Here is a 16,309-nt window from a genome sequence, read left to right as displayed (position 1 = left end):
AATTTTTCTTAGAATTGTAACCAAGAGTAAGAGTTTCTTTCCTTATACAGTCATCTGAACATTATCAGAGAGCTCCCATTCTCTTTGTTTCACTTACTGTAAACACTAAATTTGGGAAACCAGAAAGTTCTGCCATTACCATAGGTCAACGTGGTATGATAGAGCAGGTTTTAAATTTAGATGTCATCATCACATATTGTAAGTGACATGTCACTTGTCAGTTTACAGAAGTGATAGTACAGAACTCTGGTTAAGAGCATGGATCCTACAGTCAAATTGCCTAGGGTCTAATTCTGACTCTGCTACATATTAGCTGTGTGATTTTAAGTAACTTAACTTCTCTGTATCTATCTTTTCTCATCTCTATGGGGACACTAATTTTATCTATCTTATAAGGCTGTTGTGGAATTAAAGGAACTATTGGATGTAAAGCATTGAAACAGTGCCAGACACACAGTAGGAGCCATCTAAGCGGGGATCACTATTTATCTCTCTGAATTCAGACCCACCTGAAGGATAAATTGTCTAACTACCATTTAGAGTTTCTGTTTAAATCAAATCGACAAATGATTACGAAAGTGCTTTATAAAATGTCAAATTCTATGTTACTGTAAGAGACGGTTATGGTGATGATCGTGATAACAAGGCTCACGTCTTACTGGACAAATATTTGTAAAGGAGAGCACTCTAGGGATAGAAAAAGTAAGAGTTCAAATTTTAAATGAGCCAATTAAGAGTTCTCTTTGCTGTAAGTGGGACACCTGGACACATAAACATGTACATGTATATATTTACCTTTGAAATTCCTGAAAATTGTGTTTCAGTGATGCTAATTTCTAAAAATCCCCAAATTTAGTAATTGATGATTTCATCAGATAAACACAAGAAAGAGCCGCCAATATTTTATAAAAGACACAGAAATACTAAATATTAACTCAATTATCTTTTTAATAATTTAAAATGACTGCGTTGGGATAGCAATGATGTTTATAAGACTCTGAAAATATATTAAAAATTTACAGACTTGTATATTTAAACAGGTAAGCTTTATGGTTGGCAAGTTATACCTCAAGAAAGCTGCTAAAAATAGAAAATGATTAAAAGCTAAAAACTAAAACAACTGCATTGGAAAAGTTAACAAAGACAGGGAAAATGCAGTTTCTAATCATTTCATCTAGCCAAGTTTTATACTGTCTTATTCAATTAACTTTGCACCCATACTAAAGAAAATTTATAACTTGTCATTTTTCGATAAAAGTATAGCTACTAGATCATGATTTTTAAAATCTAGTAAGTACAGCACCTTTTATTTGCTCTTTGAAATAGGTATGCTTTATGAGAATGGGGACTGTATTCTGATTTAAGATGCAAAATGTAAAACTTGCTCAAAATAAAATTTACTATGCTAATTTCATTTAAAGAAGAAAAAAATGACTACTTTTATTTAAGTAGCATGACCCCCTCCAGCACTAGCCTTAAACCCTCCTTCTACTGTTTTAGTAATGTAAGCATAATCAAAATATATAACCAACCTTGAAGATACACCTATTTGCAAATTAAATAAGCACAGTTTCATTGTTCTTAACTTTGCAAATGTGAATGTTGGCTGCAAAACCCTGAACATGGACGTATGTCTTATAGTTTACAAATATACTCAAAGAGAGAAATAGGAAGGAGTCTCTATTAGAATCTTTAATGAGCATGAGGGATTAAGTTATTCAGTATAAATAGACCTCCCCTTATCTCATTTATCTGCTCCTATTTTTAATGATATGGTTTGTCTCAATCACCATGAACTGGATATCTGAGTCTGTCAGTATTATTTACATAAGACATCTTTTACCAATGGAGAGGTACCTAAATTTCAACATCGTAATAATGTCTGTCTGGCTTCTGTACAGTGGCTTAGCATAAGTAACCTTTTCCTGCTTTCAACGTATTCTCCAGTTGAGCATTCAAAATCCTTGTGCTGCATTTGCTACTGGAGGTTCCATGCTGGAGAAAAGTGCACTCTTGTGGGGAAACATTAAAACCAGCCAGACTAAACCCTTCTGCATCATGGAGCTGTTCAAAAGTCAGTACTGCAGAAATGAAGCAGAGTAAACAATACCTATCTGTTTCGGCACTGGATCACCACAGATGTACAGCAAATATGTTTACTCTCAAGTCTTAGATTGTGAAAAAGAAGTACCTACTCCATTTTCCCTCTGTGAACACAAGTTTCATATTTTAATATTACCTGTACATGTACATTTCAGGATAAGAAATTAGGAAAATTAGAAAAGAAGCTCTAGAAAATTATTATATTTACATCATAGGAATAATAAGCTCATCCTGGTCACATAATAACTACTACTTGATTTTAAAATACTACTTTGGCATATAGAAAAAGAAACAGAGAGCATTTCATGTACATTTTTGTAAAGACATATCACCCATAAATATATAAACATAGATAGTACTTGCAGAAAATGTGATCTGACATTATGCAAAATTCAGTGAGTTAATTTTTCAGTCTTTTGCTCTACTTCCTGCATCAACATAACTAGTCCATGTTTGTTTTGGGACTGACGTTGAACGACATCATGGTATGAAATATTTTATTGCTGAGCATGGTTCATTTTTACTTTTGAATAGCAGTTATATCCCCATGTTTACTGCATATATTATGGATGACCATGTGTTTATGTGTAAGTGTATAAAATACCGTTATTTTATAAATATGTGAATTTTTTCTTATAAATATGCAACTGTGATTAATAATCATTTCATAGGTGACTGTTAATGAAATTATTATTGTTTAAATTAATCATTAGAACAAAGAGATATCTTTATATAAAAAAAACTTTAATATAATAAGACTATTCAAAGTCAAGCAAGCATTAAAATGGAGCACTTTATGCTATTTAAAATATCCACTCTAGTTGTGATAAAATTTGTGTAAGACGAGTCAAAATTATATTTTGTCTTGTTTGTTCTTTTAATCCAAAAATGATTTTAAAATTGAAAATCAAACTTTTAATTACCCAGCTTGTCTAAACTGAAAGACTTTTATCCAGTTATCCTTACTTAGCCAAGTAGGCTGTGTGAGACAGGATCAGCACAGCTATGGGAAGATAGAGTTGTTGCTGACATCACATCAGACATTTAATAAATGAAAAGCAGCCATAGTCTGTGAGTCGGTAAGTCTGGCACCTTTGAACTCATTACATTCCATTATATACTGCATTTATTTATTACTTGCCTTTGATCATGAAATCAGAAAATTCCCACTTCCTTAGCAATATACTTAGGTTTCAGAGACTCAATAATCTTAGGTAGCACTTTTATTCATAGCTGTAAACTTGTGATTCACCCACAGAAGCTGGCAGGAGGGTCATTGTGGTTACCTGCTCCAACAACTTTATCAATGGATATGTTGGTGGCATCCAATTCCTTGGCAAACTCATGAACAGCTTGGGTAGGGTCTTCGTATGTATGTGGGTCAACGTAAGTCCTGAGACCTGGAAGTTTTACTGTTTGAGGAAAGAAAGAAAGGCACAATTGTAGCTAGTTTCATAAAAACAATTACAGATCAAATTTTATGACATTATTGGTTAAAAAAAATCCCCACCCCAGAAAGGTGCACAACCTTCCGTTTATTCTGTATTATCACACAAACTGGCAGTGACATTGGACTGAGCATTGAAAATTTTAAGAAAACAAGTTCTTTATGATGAATTATAAAAAGGAACCACAATGAGGAGTTTTCTTCGCAAAAACACCAGAAGGAAAATGGATATTCAAGAAAGGGGATCTTAAGAAGAAAAATTATTCAGAATTGATTAGACATAGTCATTATTACCAGGAGCAATCGTGACTGAACACCATCATGCTATTGCATATTTATGATTGCACAAATGTTATAATAACCAGATATCTATTACAACCAAAGATCTGAAAATAATACCTTTATAAGGTGAGATAATGGCTACAATTATAGATAAATTAAAGGATATAAAATGGTATACCTTCTGACACTATACTGTTTATATTAACATTCATAATCAAAATCTCCCACTGTAATTACAGACCTACTTTAAGCTGTTAGTATACATATACATGTATGTATTCTGTATACACACCAATATAGTATAAGTTAAACATAATCATATCTTGTAGCTTTACAACATAATTAGAGGCAAAATAAATATTGTCTATGAGTTTAATAATGGCACTAAGGAGCTTAGTTCCAAACATAAGTCATATCTATAATTCATTAAATAAAAATCTCTTTCATATTGTATTTATTCATTAAATTATTCTGAAGATAAAAATGTTCATATCCTGTAATTAAAATATTACAGACAACTGATACAGGAGAGTCAATTTAGATTTGATTAAATATTAATAGGATTCTTATAATTTGGAAAAATAACAGTGGAGACAATTTGCTATTTTCAATAACCTAACTTTCTCTGAACAAAATCCCTGAGTTTTAAAAAAGTGACTCTAAGATCTACTAAAGTAAATAAACATGCTCTAACATTAAAAGAAATTGCAATGTAACTTCCAAGGTATATCTACTAATACTACTGATTTTGTTTTAAATTTTGGTAACATTGATAGCATTGTTTTAGCACAGAATATGGATACTTAATAGTGAAATCTTTTTTCATTCATTACAATAAATTATTGAGTTTTTTTCTAATATAACAAATAAAATCAGACATTATTGTTTCCAGTAATACTTCATAATGGGAGAATCTCATTGGCAAAGTCACAACTGGACACTTTGTGTGAACCAATCATTTCTGTGAGTTAGTTTTTAGTTTGTATTAAGTAGGTGTGGAGACTGCAGATACCAGCAGTTTTTCTGGGAAGCTTCAGTACAATGAACATTAAGCCAACAAGTTGAGGATTTCACAGTATGTGTTAACAAATGATCAATTCATCCAACTACATGACAACTTCATGAAACTCACAGTTATAATGCATTGTAATGTATGTTCCTGTGACGCTTTCGTAGAGCTTTTGAGTAAAGAAAAATCAGTGTAAGAACGAATTGGTTGCAGAAGAAACTGTGGCTGAGAAAGAGGTTAGGTAAAAACTCTATTTTCCTCAGCTAATATTTGGATGACTTGGAAACAAGGATAGCAGTGAGAGGGCACAGAGAGAATGCGGACGAAAACCCAGCACGACTCCCACTTCTGCCTGGTGCTGATACAGCCATAACAAAAGAGCAGCTGCTATGCAGCTTGAAGCGGGGTGTGGATGATGTGAAAGGACACCACTATCTAGGAAGTCAATATCCACAGAAATGGGCAAATGCAAGTTTTGTCCCTTGCTTTGGACAAACTCTTGAGGGTCTCTTCAAACCTTCTGAAGAGAGAACTTCCCTTTTAGAGTTTCTCATCTTGAATATCTAGGCAAAAAAGACATACTAGGGCTCTGAGAAAAAAATCCATGACCATCAAATGCCTGGCTTGAGAGATTGCTACACAGTTCCCACTCAATACTGACAGAGCTCATTGCCCTAATTAGTGTTTTCATGGTTAAGAACATGTATTTATGATTATTAATATCATTGAGGTTTTCTAATCGTAGAATTTAAGCTCAGAAATGTCCATTTCTTCGGAGCTCACAGATCAGCTCACATGCTTCTTCCATAAAAGCATAATTCCTTCCTATAAACACAGATGGGAGAGCCATCCTTGAATATAGTGATCTGTGCTTTATTATTACATTAAAATGACTCCAAACATTATTGGTACTAAAACCCTTTACTTTTGAAAGAAGAAACTTCTTTAAGATTAAGGAAAACTATCATACTTTTCTAGATGTGTAGTAATAAAAACTGTAAAAGTAAGTAACCATTATTAAAATATGTTAGGAAATAAAGTCTTGTTGGAATCTTTTCATTTAGTCAATCTAGTTACATTTTAATATGAAAACTTGTATCAGATTGGCCCTATAATGTGTGATTTTCCAGTTTTTATTTGCCCTTACTTTGTAACAATAAGGTAAAGAAATCTAGCCATCCTTTCCAAGGAAATAAAATGAGACTTTAAATGTAAGGTAAAATGAAGCTGTTTTGTACATAATTACAACTGCTTTTCCTTGCTGAAGTTAATAAAATTAATTTAGGGGAGATTTCCTGGCATCAGAATTTATGAAGATTATAAAATGAGTTGTTAGGAACAATGTCTCACATATTTTAAATAAGCATTGGCCTTAAAAAGCCTTGAAACTGTGATTTAGATGGACCCTTCAGGACCAGTTAGCCTGTAGAGAATATATGTATGATTAATACTTATGTGTAATACTAATATTACTAAATAATCTGAAACGTAAATAATCAATCCCAAATAAAATCAGTCTTATTTATTGCTATTAATTAAAATAAGGTGAATTTCTTTTCCATCCATAAGACATTTGGGGAAAAAATATCAAACATAAACATATATACCCTCAAGTAAAATAGTGTGTTCACTGTGGAAGCATTGGCTGTCAATTTTAAATGCTGACCCCAGAGATTTCAGGAATCAGGTGATTCAGGCTGCAAGGCACATAATCCCTTCACACCAATAATTAAGGGCAACATACAGAGTAGCTGGGCTCTGTCATGAAAACCAGATAATAAACACATGCACACGTGTTAAGCTGCACAACTTTACAGCTCATTCTGTGCAAACACAATAATTTACATTTCCATTTTACCAGCATGAGTTGCCCTAAGGATAGCAAAGAAGTAAAAAGGCCCAGCCAGAAAGGGTAAGGGGACAAGATCTTAGGAGGTGAAACACATTTCTTTCCTTTTGAAGCAATATTATAGGATTTGTAACAAGGCTGGAGGGAACAGTTCATAGCTAGAGCTTTTTAAAGTAATACCAAATAAATGGTTTGAAATAAACCAGCTGTAGTTTTAAGAGGCAGAAAGTTTATGATATGCATATAAGTTACTTTATGCCTTTGCAGCCAGGATGAAATGCATTTCTTTTTTGTTTTGCCATAAGGATACTGTGCATTTGAAAAAAAATTAAACGTTCAACAAAATCCACCATAAAAACAATAGCAAAACAGACTGGGACGTTACAGGAACCTGTTTAGTAATTGGCACACAGAAATCTACCAAAACTACAAATCCATAAGACTTACAGTTTCCATAAAAACTTAAAATTAGTACAGTGTTGGTCTAAAGATGATGTTTACAACAACTGTCCAAGTCAAACTAGGGGTGACTTAATCCACAAGAATTCCACTGCTCTAATTTATGTATAGAAATTGTAACACAAGTGTTTTGTGGGCCCATTGAGAAAAAGAAAGACAAGTATCCTGCAGCTTGTTCTGGCATTGTTTTTAGAATTCTGAGCTGGTCACCTAATTAATCTGGACTGAGGTGATATTGATTTTAGGAATGCAGTACCTTGGCTTTTTTTGCGTGAATTATTTTATATAGACCTTGTAATGAGATGAACAAAACAATGCTTCTGCAAACTCTTATCCTGCTTTCATCTGATATCAATTTATATTCTGAAAGGCATTGTTTTTTCAAGCTACTGTACTATATGCTTCCTTGCATGTTAGCAACAGGTAGTCAGGTTTTTTAGATGAGTTATAACTCTATCATTTTTAGACAATAATTTGATGACTGACACAAAGTATCATATTGATTCGCAAATACTTTTAGAAGAAAATAGTGAATACTAAAGAAAGAATTGCTTAAAAGACTACATTAGTTATACTGAGATTATTTTAGAGCACATGAGCATGAGTATAATTCTTGTACTAATTTCCATGAGAACATGCTATTTAAGCCGCTGATTAGTAATTGCTACAGTAAGCTGAGCCATAGTTTGGAAAAGCAAAACACCTGGAATGATTCGTTTCACCAGAAAAAACAACAGCAACAACAACAACAACAAAAAAACAAAAAAAAAACCTTTTTGTTAGTTGTAAACACTTTGTTTTCTGAATGTGTATTTTAAAAAAAATTAAAAGGATAAATTAAAATGTGAAGAGAAAGTTCTGGCTTTACTACTAGTTGGATATCATGTAACTGCAAAATAAACAGTTTATTTTAAAGACTCTTTCTAGATTGGTTGATAAAATGAAATAAGACACTTCACATAAACAGAGGTTGTTTATATTTACTTGGCAGTTAGGAAAGAGAAAAGTCTCCCATTTAGAGTTTAGCAGAGGACTAGTAATAAGGAAATTGAAGATACGCTTTGCATTTCAGCCACGCGGAGCTGACTGCAGTTTCTTCTACCTATCATGTGCGTTATTTGAAAGTAAACCACAGATTACCCTTTATTTTAGCTTGAGTACGCTGAAATGTACACATGTAAAAATTACTTAATGCAGAACCATGAATTTCCTTCTTTTTCTAAAATAAATTTAATGTACTCGGTTTTTCCATAAAACTACTTCTGAAGTCTCTTTGTCAAGCGGAAGTTAACCAATTGTAAATCAGCAACTGCTAAAACTGAAACGGTGAAACAAAATAAAAAGCCATGTTAAGAAACTTACAATGCCCATTGCCAAAGTGAAGTCTTTTTTCATCTGCCCCATGTTTTGACTTGTTATAGCCACAGAACCTGGAGGTAAATCAAAGAAAGCAGCACATAAGAGGAATATACTTGAAATAGTTATCTATGCTCAAAACGTGCAAACCATAAAAATGAAGCATCTTCCTCAAACAATTAAATGCTTTAGTGAAAGTTTAATAACTTCATATTTTCTAAATCCCCTATAGAAAGCCCCTCTCTCTGGAGACCCTGGAAAGCTGCCTAATGAGGAGATACAGAGAGTTGCTTCCCACTGTGCAGACCCTCCAGTTCAGTTTTTATAATGGCCTTAGAATGTGTTTATAGTATTTTTTAACAACTACTGTTAGAAGGAGTGAAGGGTAAAGTCTCCATGAGTAATGATTAGTGCTGTGCAGTGTTACCCACGTTCTGGGTGAGAAAGTGTCAAGGAAATCTGGGGTTATTTGAAGAGCGAGAAGATAATTAGAGAAAGAAAGTAAAAAGTAGGAGTAAGGTCAGAAGAGAGAAAGGGAGGGGTGTGTGTTAAAGAGTGGGGACAGGAATTTAATGTAGAGCAGAAAATCCAAACTAAGGATGGAGACACAAAGAAAAGAAGGAGAGAGGACCTAAAATAAGAGAAAGACTTTCTGGTTTGTTAAAATATTTTATTGAGCACACTCTTCAAATTTTAATGGCAATCAGGGGCAGGAAACAAAGCAATAATGAGAGAAAATAGTAAAACAGACTGTGAACTCACCTCCCAATCAAAACATAGACGACAACAGTGAGAAGAATGACTGCTACTGCTGCTGAAATGGCGATCATGACCACTTGGCTACTTTCACCGGAGATGGAGAAAGCTGTGACGTTGAAGAGAAAAAATAAGAACAGGCATTATCGTCATGACTGACACCTCCATGGAACCGCTGATTAATTAAATTATTTCTGTCCTACTTTTACCTGAAATATGGCTTAATGTCTGATACGGTGTTGAAAATATTCTTAGTGTTTAAAAACATAGTTTCCATAATTTTGCTTGAAATTTCTACCTAATTAATGAGATTGAATACTCTGTTTCAATGACATCAATCAAACATCATTTAAATGTCTCCTGTGCCAAATATGCTGTACTGAGTTTCTCCCTCCTCAATGACAAAAAACTTGTTGAATGAACCAGAAGTTATGGAAGAATCTTAGGGAGATGAAGATTTCTCAGCATAAAATTTTTGAAAGCTTTCTAATTAAGCTTACTTTACCTCCAATATCTGTATTCCTTTGAAAAGTGATATAACACATGGACCTCAACACATACTACCAGCAAACTGTCCTTCTATTTCCTACCCTATAAATGGCTCCTGAGCTCATTTATTCACCTAGACAGTTGGCCAAAAGGCCCAGGGGCCAAATCTTGCCTGTGCCCTGTTTCTGTACAGCTCATGAGTTTAGAATGGTTTCACGTTCCTTTTAACAGTTGTAAAAAGTCAAAAGAATGGGATTTCATGATGTGAAAATTCTAAATCAGGAAATTCAAATCTTGCTGTCCATAAATAAAGTTTTATTGGAACATAACCACGACCAATCAATTTGTGTATTGTCTGTGACTGATTTGATGCTAGAATGGGCAGGTTGAGTAGCAGCAATAGAGAATGAATGTACATAAAGCCTGAAATATGTCTGGCCTATTATAGAAAAAAAGTTTACTGACTCTTGACCCAGAACAATGCTTCTCAAACTTTAATGTTCACACAAACCACTCAGGAATCTCTGGAAAAGCAGTTTCTGATTCAGTCAACCCGGAGTGAGGAATGAGACTGTACATTTCTTATGAACACACAGGCAGTGTTGCTGATGCTGAGTCCAGACCACAACATTTTGAGGATCAAGAATCTAGACCATAAATGTAAAATAACCTTCTCTTCTCTGTCTGCTAATCATTCTGCATCCAACTAATTGCCAAATACTCTTAAATATCCCAGTTTAAGTCTTCATTTATGTTCTGGATTATAATTAGAAATTCCTAAACTTGGTCTCCATTTGTATATTTTTCACATCTTTTACCTTTTAGAATATTCCTTTTAAACCAGAAATTTCACCATGTCATTCCTATGCATACAATTTTTGCATAGGAAAATTTTGGTTGTCCATCACTTTCAGGATAAAATGCAAATTTTATAGCAGAGCATGTAAAAACTATTTAGGATCTGTTTCATGTTTAAATCTCCAGCCATGCCTTCTACAACTCCTTAAGCATCCTAATCTCTAGATTTTGTAAAACACACACAATTTTCCTGGAACAGCCTCTTTTACGGCTCAGATTTGCACATGCTGTTCTTGCCATAAACGCTGATTAAATACATGAACACATCGGGACTCAGAAGAAGAGCAGACTTTAGTTATCTGAATACTATCACCTCTCCAGGAACCAACATGGCATCTTCAGCATGAACAAATCTAAGTTTGGAATATTTTCTCTAAACTATGTGGTCTTAGGGATCATTAAATAACACAAGAAAAGAAACGTGATAGATGGGCTATTAGGAGTTTTCTGTGACTACATCTGAAGAAAAGTGCTCAGAGTGTGGCAGGATGGCACACTCATAATATGAACTGTTGCAAGCCCTTTATTCTTTACCACCAGCAAACTATTGTTTATACTGCTATGGCAGTCACAGGAGTGCTTGCTCAGATGTTCCTGCTGCAGAGAGTGCAGAGAGCAGACAGCCTCCAGCTGCTGCACCTTCAGGATCCACTGTAGCTTTCGAGCACAGGTTATCTTCCCCTCAGTGACTTAACAGTACTGGCAAAGAACTACTGGAGCCTAACCATCCCTCCCCAGTACAACACTGCTCAAGTGGGCGATCTGTACTCTGAAGATCCCCATTTGCTTGACTGAGACCTGAGGGCTGCATTGCTGTCTGGGGCTTCCCTTCCTCAACCCATTCTTTTTTCCCTCCTTCTCTTCACAGATGACAGATGTCCATGCTCTACCTGCCTGGCTCAGCTCCATCTGCCTTTTATCCTTCACACGTACTTCTCCTATAAAGCTCTTAGAGTTCCATCTCCGTACCTGCTTCCCAGAGCATCTGACTGATGCATCCCTATCCATTGGCTATCGATCTGCGAATGGTTTGTGAAATAGCTTAACCCAATAGTATTTTAAAAATGCTCCGTAAACATATAGTGATGACTTAAACTCATGCTTTTCAGTTTGCATACTGTAATAATTTTTAGGAAGTAGTAAGGTATGAATTTTCTGATTATTTTGATTAGCCAGCTTATAAAATAAAGCTCAGTGAAACTGGGAAGGAAAATATGATAGGAGAAAGAATAATTCTCTATTTTTCTGTTGAAAACAAAATTAAACCAGGATTTCTCTACGGTTTTTTCTATCTCTAAAAATATATGACTTTCAGAGACTATCTAAAGCACATAACTAAATCAGATCATTTTTGTTTCTAAAATTAGTAAATAATGTGAATGAATAATAGTGATGCGTTACATAGGTGTCTAATAATTTAACATAATTGATAGCTATTACATTTCTTAGAAATTCAATTTGATGTTTTATTCTGTTCACTCTGTTTCCAGTCATTTGCATTTTACTCCATCCTACAGAGTGCTGGCTTTCTCTCTCAAAAGAATGATTTGGGGCTCATTCTTTTGCGTCAGAACTCCTGCATTTATACCTATTTGCTGTGTGACATAATTTTGTTGTTTGAGAATTAAATGAGTTAATACTAGTAAAATACTTACAGTAGTGCCAAGCATATATTAAGTGCTCATTAAATGTTACAAATTTTTATATTATTTCCCTGATGAAAATGTTGCAAAAGTACTCTTTTACCTACAAAATTATAGATGATGAATGCCTAATTTTTATGCAGAAATTTCTCTATGTAATGATTTAATTCTCCTTTTGTCAGATTTCCTTTATATCTCCTAATAATAGGGTCCAAGAAAGTAAGACTGCAACACTTTTACTCTTCAAAAACAACAGATAATGAGGGTGTAAGGCATAGGGAGTGCTAATTAAATTATCCCTGGGGTTGCCTTCTTCATAGTCATATCCAACGAAGTCCTCTGATTTTAAAACTCAACTTTATTCCATAGATTGTTATTCTGGAAATTCTTCAGATGTTCAAATTATGGACTATTTGTTTAACTACAGCACACACGCAGTGAGTACCTGCTGTATGAGGCTATGTGAGGTAATATCTTAATACTTTACAAATAATAATGCATTTAATCAACAGTAAAACCTCATGAGTTATTCACATGATCTTCCCCAATTTCCAGATAGTAAAACTAAGACATGGAGACTTGAAAGGACTTGCCAAGTTCACTCTAATAATGCTCCTCTGCTCTAACCTATTTGCTCTTAACTCCCACTTTATCTCTGGTTTTCTTGTGCACAAAGCACACACCGCAGCTTTAGTCTGTCCCAACTGAGGGTTTCCAAACAGTTGGACTACCTGCTTTTCCAAACACGACTTAATGTCTGTACTTCTCACATCGGCGGTGCTGCCTTCATGCTAGGAAAACCCTTTCACTCTTCTGTGTTACACTCCATGCTTTCTATGGGTATCTCAATGTGGTTTTGATTTGCATTTCTCTAATAACCAGTGATGATGAGCTCTTTTTTTTCATGTTTGTTGGCTGCATCAATGCCTTCTTTTGAGAAGTGTCTGTTCATATCCTTTGCCCTCTTTTTGATGGAGCTGTTTTTTTCTTGTAAATTTCTCTAAGTTCTTTTTTTCCATGTGCAATGCTTGCCCTGGTTTAACACTTCGAAACTTGGTGATTCTAGGATTGCTGCTCCCCTGACCAGATATGCAAACTTAGAAAAAAACACACAAGCTCTGTATCTTAGGTGATGTATACAAGGAAATAATAGTATCTGAATGGCTTACAGAACAGAATCAAATGAAATGTTTATCATCCTGCTTTATATACTGTCACACAGAAACATGGATTCTGGAATCAACGTGTCCCTTGCCAACTGCGTGACTTTGGAAAACTTCCTTGGCCTCTCTATGCCTCAGTTTCTTCATCTATAAAATGAAGATGATAATAAATATAAAGTACTGACATACAAAAATAAGATATTTTAGAGCACTTAGAAAAAAAATATGTGGTTTACTCTGCCTCCATCTCTTCTCTATAAAGTTCAGACAGTATTATCTAGATTCTAGCTCAAAATACCTTGTGTTCTACTAAGAAATATGCATACATGTCATGAATGAGAATTCTTACATAATTGAAAAATTAAAACGGGTTGGTTGCAGTGGCTCATGACTATAATTCCAATATTTTTGGAGGCCGAGGCAGTTGAATTACTTGATGTCAGTTGTTCGAGATCAGCCTGACCAACATGGTGAAACCCCCATCTCTACTGAAAATAAAAAAATTAGCTGGGTGTTGTGGCACACGCCTGTTATACCAGCTACAAAATCACTTGAATCTGGGAGACAGATCTTATAGTGAGCCGAGATCGCACCAATGCACTCCGGCCTCGGTGACAACAAGACTCAGTCTCAAAGAGAATAAATAAATACATAAATTAAATAAAATTAAATTAAAATGAGAAAAAATGAAACTGTTGAATACAAACATAATTCTTTTGCCTATGTTTTAATAAATCAACGTAGGAAAATAAGACTCTTATTAAATACTTAGAGTATTTAAGAATGTGTCATTTTGATTTAAAAAAAGTAATAGACAAAAAAATGTTTGTCTTTTACCTCCTAAGACAAAAGGGATTTTTTTTCTCATTTATATTTAAAATCTGGAAAAATTATGGTGAAATAGCAAAAGTAAACTAAGTTTTCTTAATAAATTAAAATGTGTAACTCATAGTTTTTAAATAAATGAGGAAGGAGAAAAAAAGCTCATTTTTTTCATTCTTTTTCCTCTTCTCTCTCTCAATCAATGGAAGCATTTCTAATAAAAAACTTACTTGGCAAAAATACCAAGACCCTGCAATTTTCAAATGAGATATTTCTTAAACCTCAGACACCAAAGCCGCATTAGAAGTTTATGCATAAATGCTACCACAGCAATATCTGTGATAAATATGGAACTAGATTAGAACTTTAAAATATATTGTTTTTGCAAATTTACTTATCAGAGAGGGTTAACTGTTAAGACCATGTAAGATTAGAGGGATGTTCCCAAATACAAATAAAAAGTGTTTATCTAATATTGATCTGAGCCTTTGCCTCATAATGTGCCTGATTTCCACCACCGGATACAATAAAATTTGCTTACACTGCTTCTATTATTTCGGATCTCTCCTGATAAATCAAATATAGATTTTGTTATTGCTGTTATTTCAAATATTCATATAAATCCAGCACTTTTGAAGGCCGAGGCAGGTGGATCACACTGAGGTCAGGAGTTTGAGACCAGCCTGACCAATATGGCGAAACCCCATTTGTTCTAAAAATACCAAAAAAAAAAAAAAAAAAGAAAGAAAGAAGTGAAAAAAAATAGCTGGACTTGGTGGCGTGCGGCTGTAGTCACAGCTACTCGGGAGGTCGAGACAGAAGAATTGCTTGAATCTGAGAGACAGAGGTTGCAGTGAGCTGAGATCCTGCTATTGTACTCCAACTTGGGTGACAGAGCAAGACTGTCTCAAAAAAAGAAATTTTTTTTTGAGAAAATTTAATCCGTAATCATTTCAAAGATAGAAACTGATAGAAACTTTCTTTGTACCAATCAGCATTTGCAAAAAGTCTTAGAAGTAATAGTGTTGTTACCCTTATATTTTATGTTGAGTTATCTACAATTTTTAATTTGTTTTAAACCTGCCGGCACTTGAATTTTCATACTATTTCATGTATTGTTTCTAATATCCTCTGAGAGTGATTTCTCCATATTCATTTTATCGTGACAATGACAAGAGATCTTTAAGAATAGATTTACGTATTTGAGGATGGCAGCTTTCCTTTGAGTAGAATTGTCATGGTTCAGCTGAAAGCAGATGATTTCTAAAAACATTAGCATCTCAATACCTGGCGCAATTTACAGCTCCTTATTGTAAGCAGCATTTCTAATTGTCTGACAGAAAGTATGCCATAAAATATGTACTCCAACATGAGTAAACTTGATGGAGTAAATGCTGTATAACTAGAATGATTTTATATTTTTAGGTCAATCCTGAGTGTTTTTATTAGTCATCAAATTTGGACACAAAAATACACCAATAACAATGAGATTTTATGTCAGAAACAAACTATCTAGAAGATGGGAACTATAGATGTCAGGGAAAAAGGGCAGATGGGAATGGTCAGAAGATGATGATGCTTCTCTCAGCAGAATGTTGAGCATTGTCAGACCCTTCCTGGATAATCTATTTCTAAAGGGTATGAATCTTTGCTCATCTTTCTAGGCTATTTTACAACAGTGAATTTAGGTTTTAGAAAACCAATAGTGATATATAAATATATATATATATATATAATTTTTCCTTTAATAATTAAAATAACACTTATTTACTAGAAATACAACTGGTTTGTGCCCTGTAGGAAAGATGACCTCGATCATTACATTTATTAGCCCAACTGGATATTAACCAATTTGGAATATATTAGCACATTTTTAACATATTATGACTGCTTAAACATATGCACACACACACACACACACACACACACACACACACACAGAGTTATGTATCTGTTCTTCAAGTTTTTCTTAAAACAGGTTTTAATCTCTTACTAATCTGCTGATTAATTAATAAGTTAAATAAAATCATTAACTTGTATTCATTTTATATTAGTGCCATAGACATGATTTTA

The 16,309-nt window shown here is 34.0% G+C and overlaps 1 protein-coding gene across 3 annotated transcripts in view; it reads right to left on the bottom strand.

The window, feature by feature from the left end:
• The window catches only part of EPHA3 (EPH receptor A3), a 367,515-nt gene that overhangs the window by 58,378 nt on the left and 292,828 nt on the right, over window positions 1-16,309 (bottom strand). For all 3 annotated transcript variants that reach the window (XM_039480619.2, XM_074389163.1, XM_074389164.1), the window contains exons 8-10: window positions 9,268-9,370; window positions 8,512-8,579; window positions 3,390-3,515 (exon numbers count right to left, since the gene is read on the bottom strand). In XM_039480619.2, the coding sequence (XP_039336553.2) occupies window positions 3,390-3,515; window positions 8,512-8,579; window positions 9,268-9,370 (297 nt within the window). The remainder of the gene's footprint in view (window positions 1-3,389; window positions 3,516-8,511; window positions 8,580-9,267; window positions 9,371-16,309) is intronic.

This window comes from Saimiri boliviensis, chromosome 18 (assembly GCF_048565385.1).
Source record: "Saimiri boliviensis isolate mSaiBol1 chromosome 18, mSaiBol1.pri, whole genome shotgun sequence".
Taxonomy (NCBI): domain Eukaryota; kingdom Metazoa; phylum Chordata; class Mammalia; order Primates; family Cebidae; genus Saimiri; species Saimiri boliviensis.
Note: the sequence above shows the minus strand (reverse complement) of the source record. Positions and strands in the feature narration are given on the sequence as shown.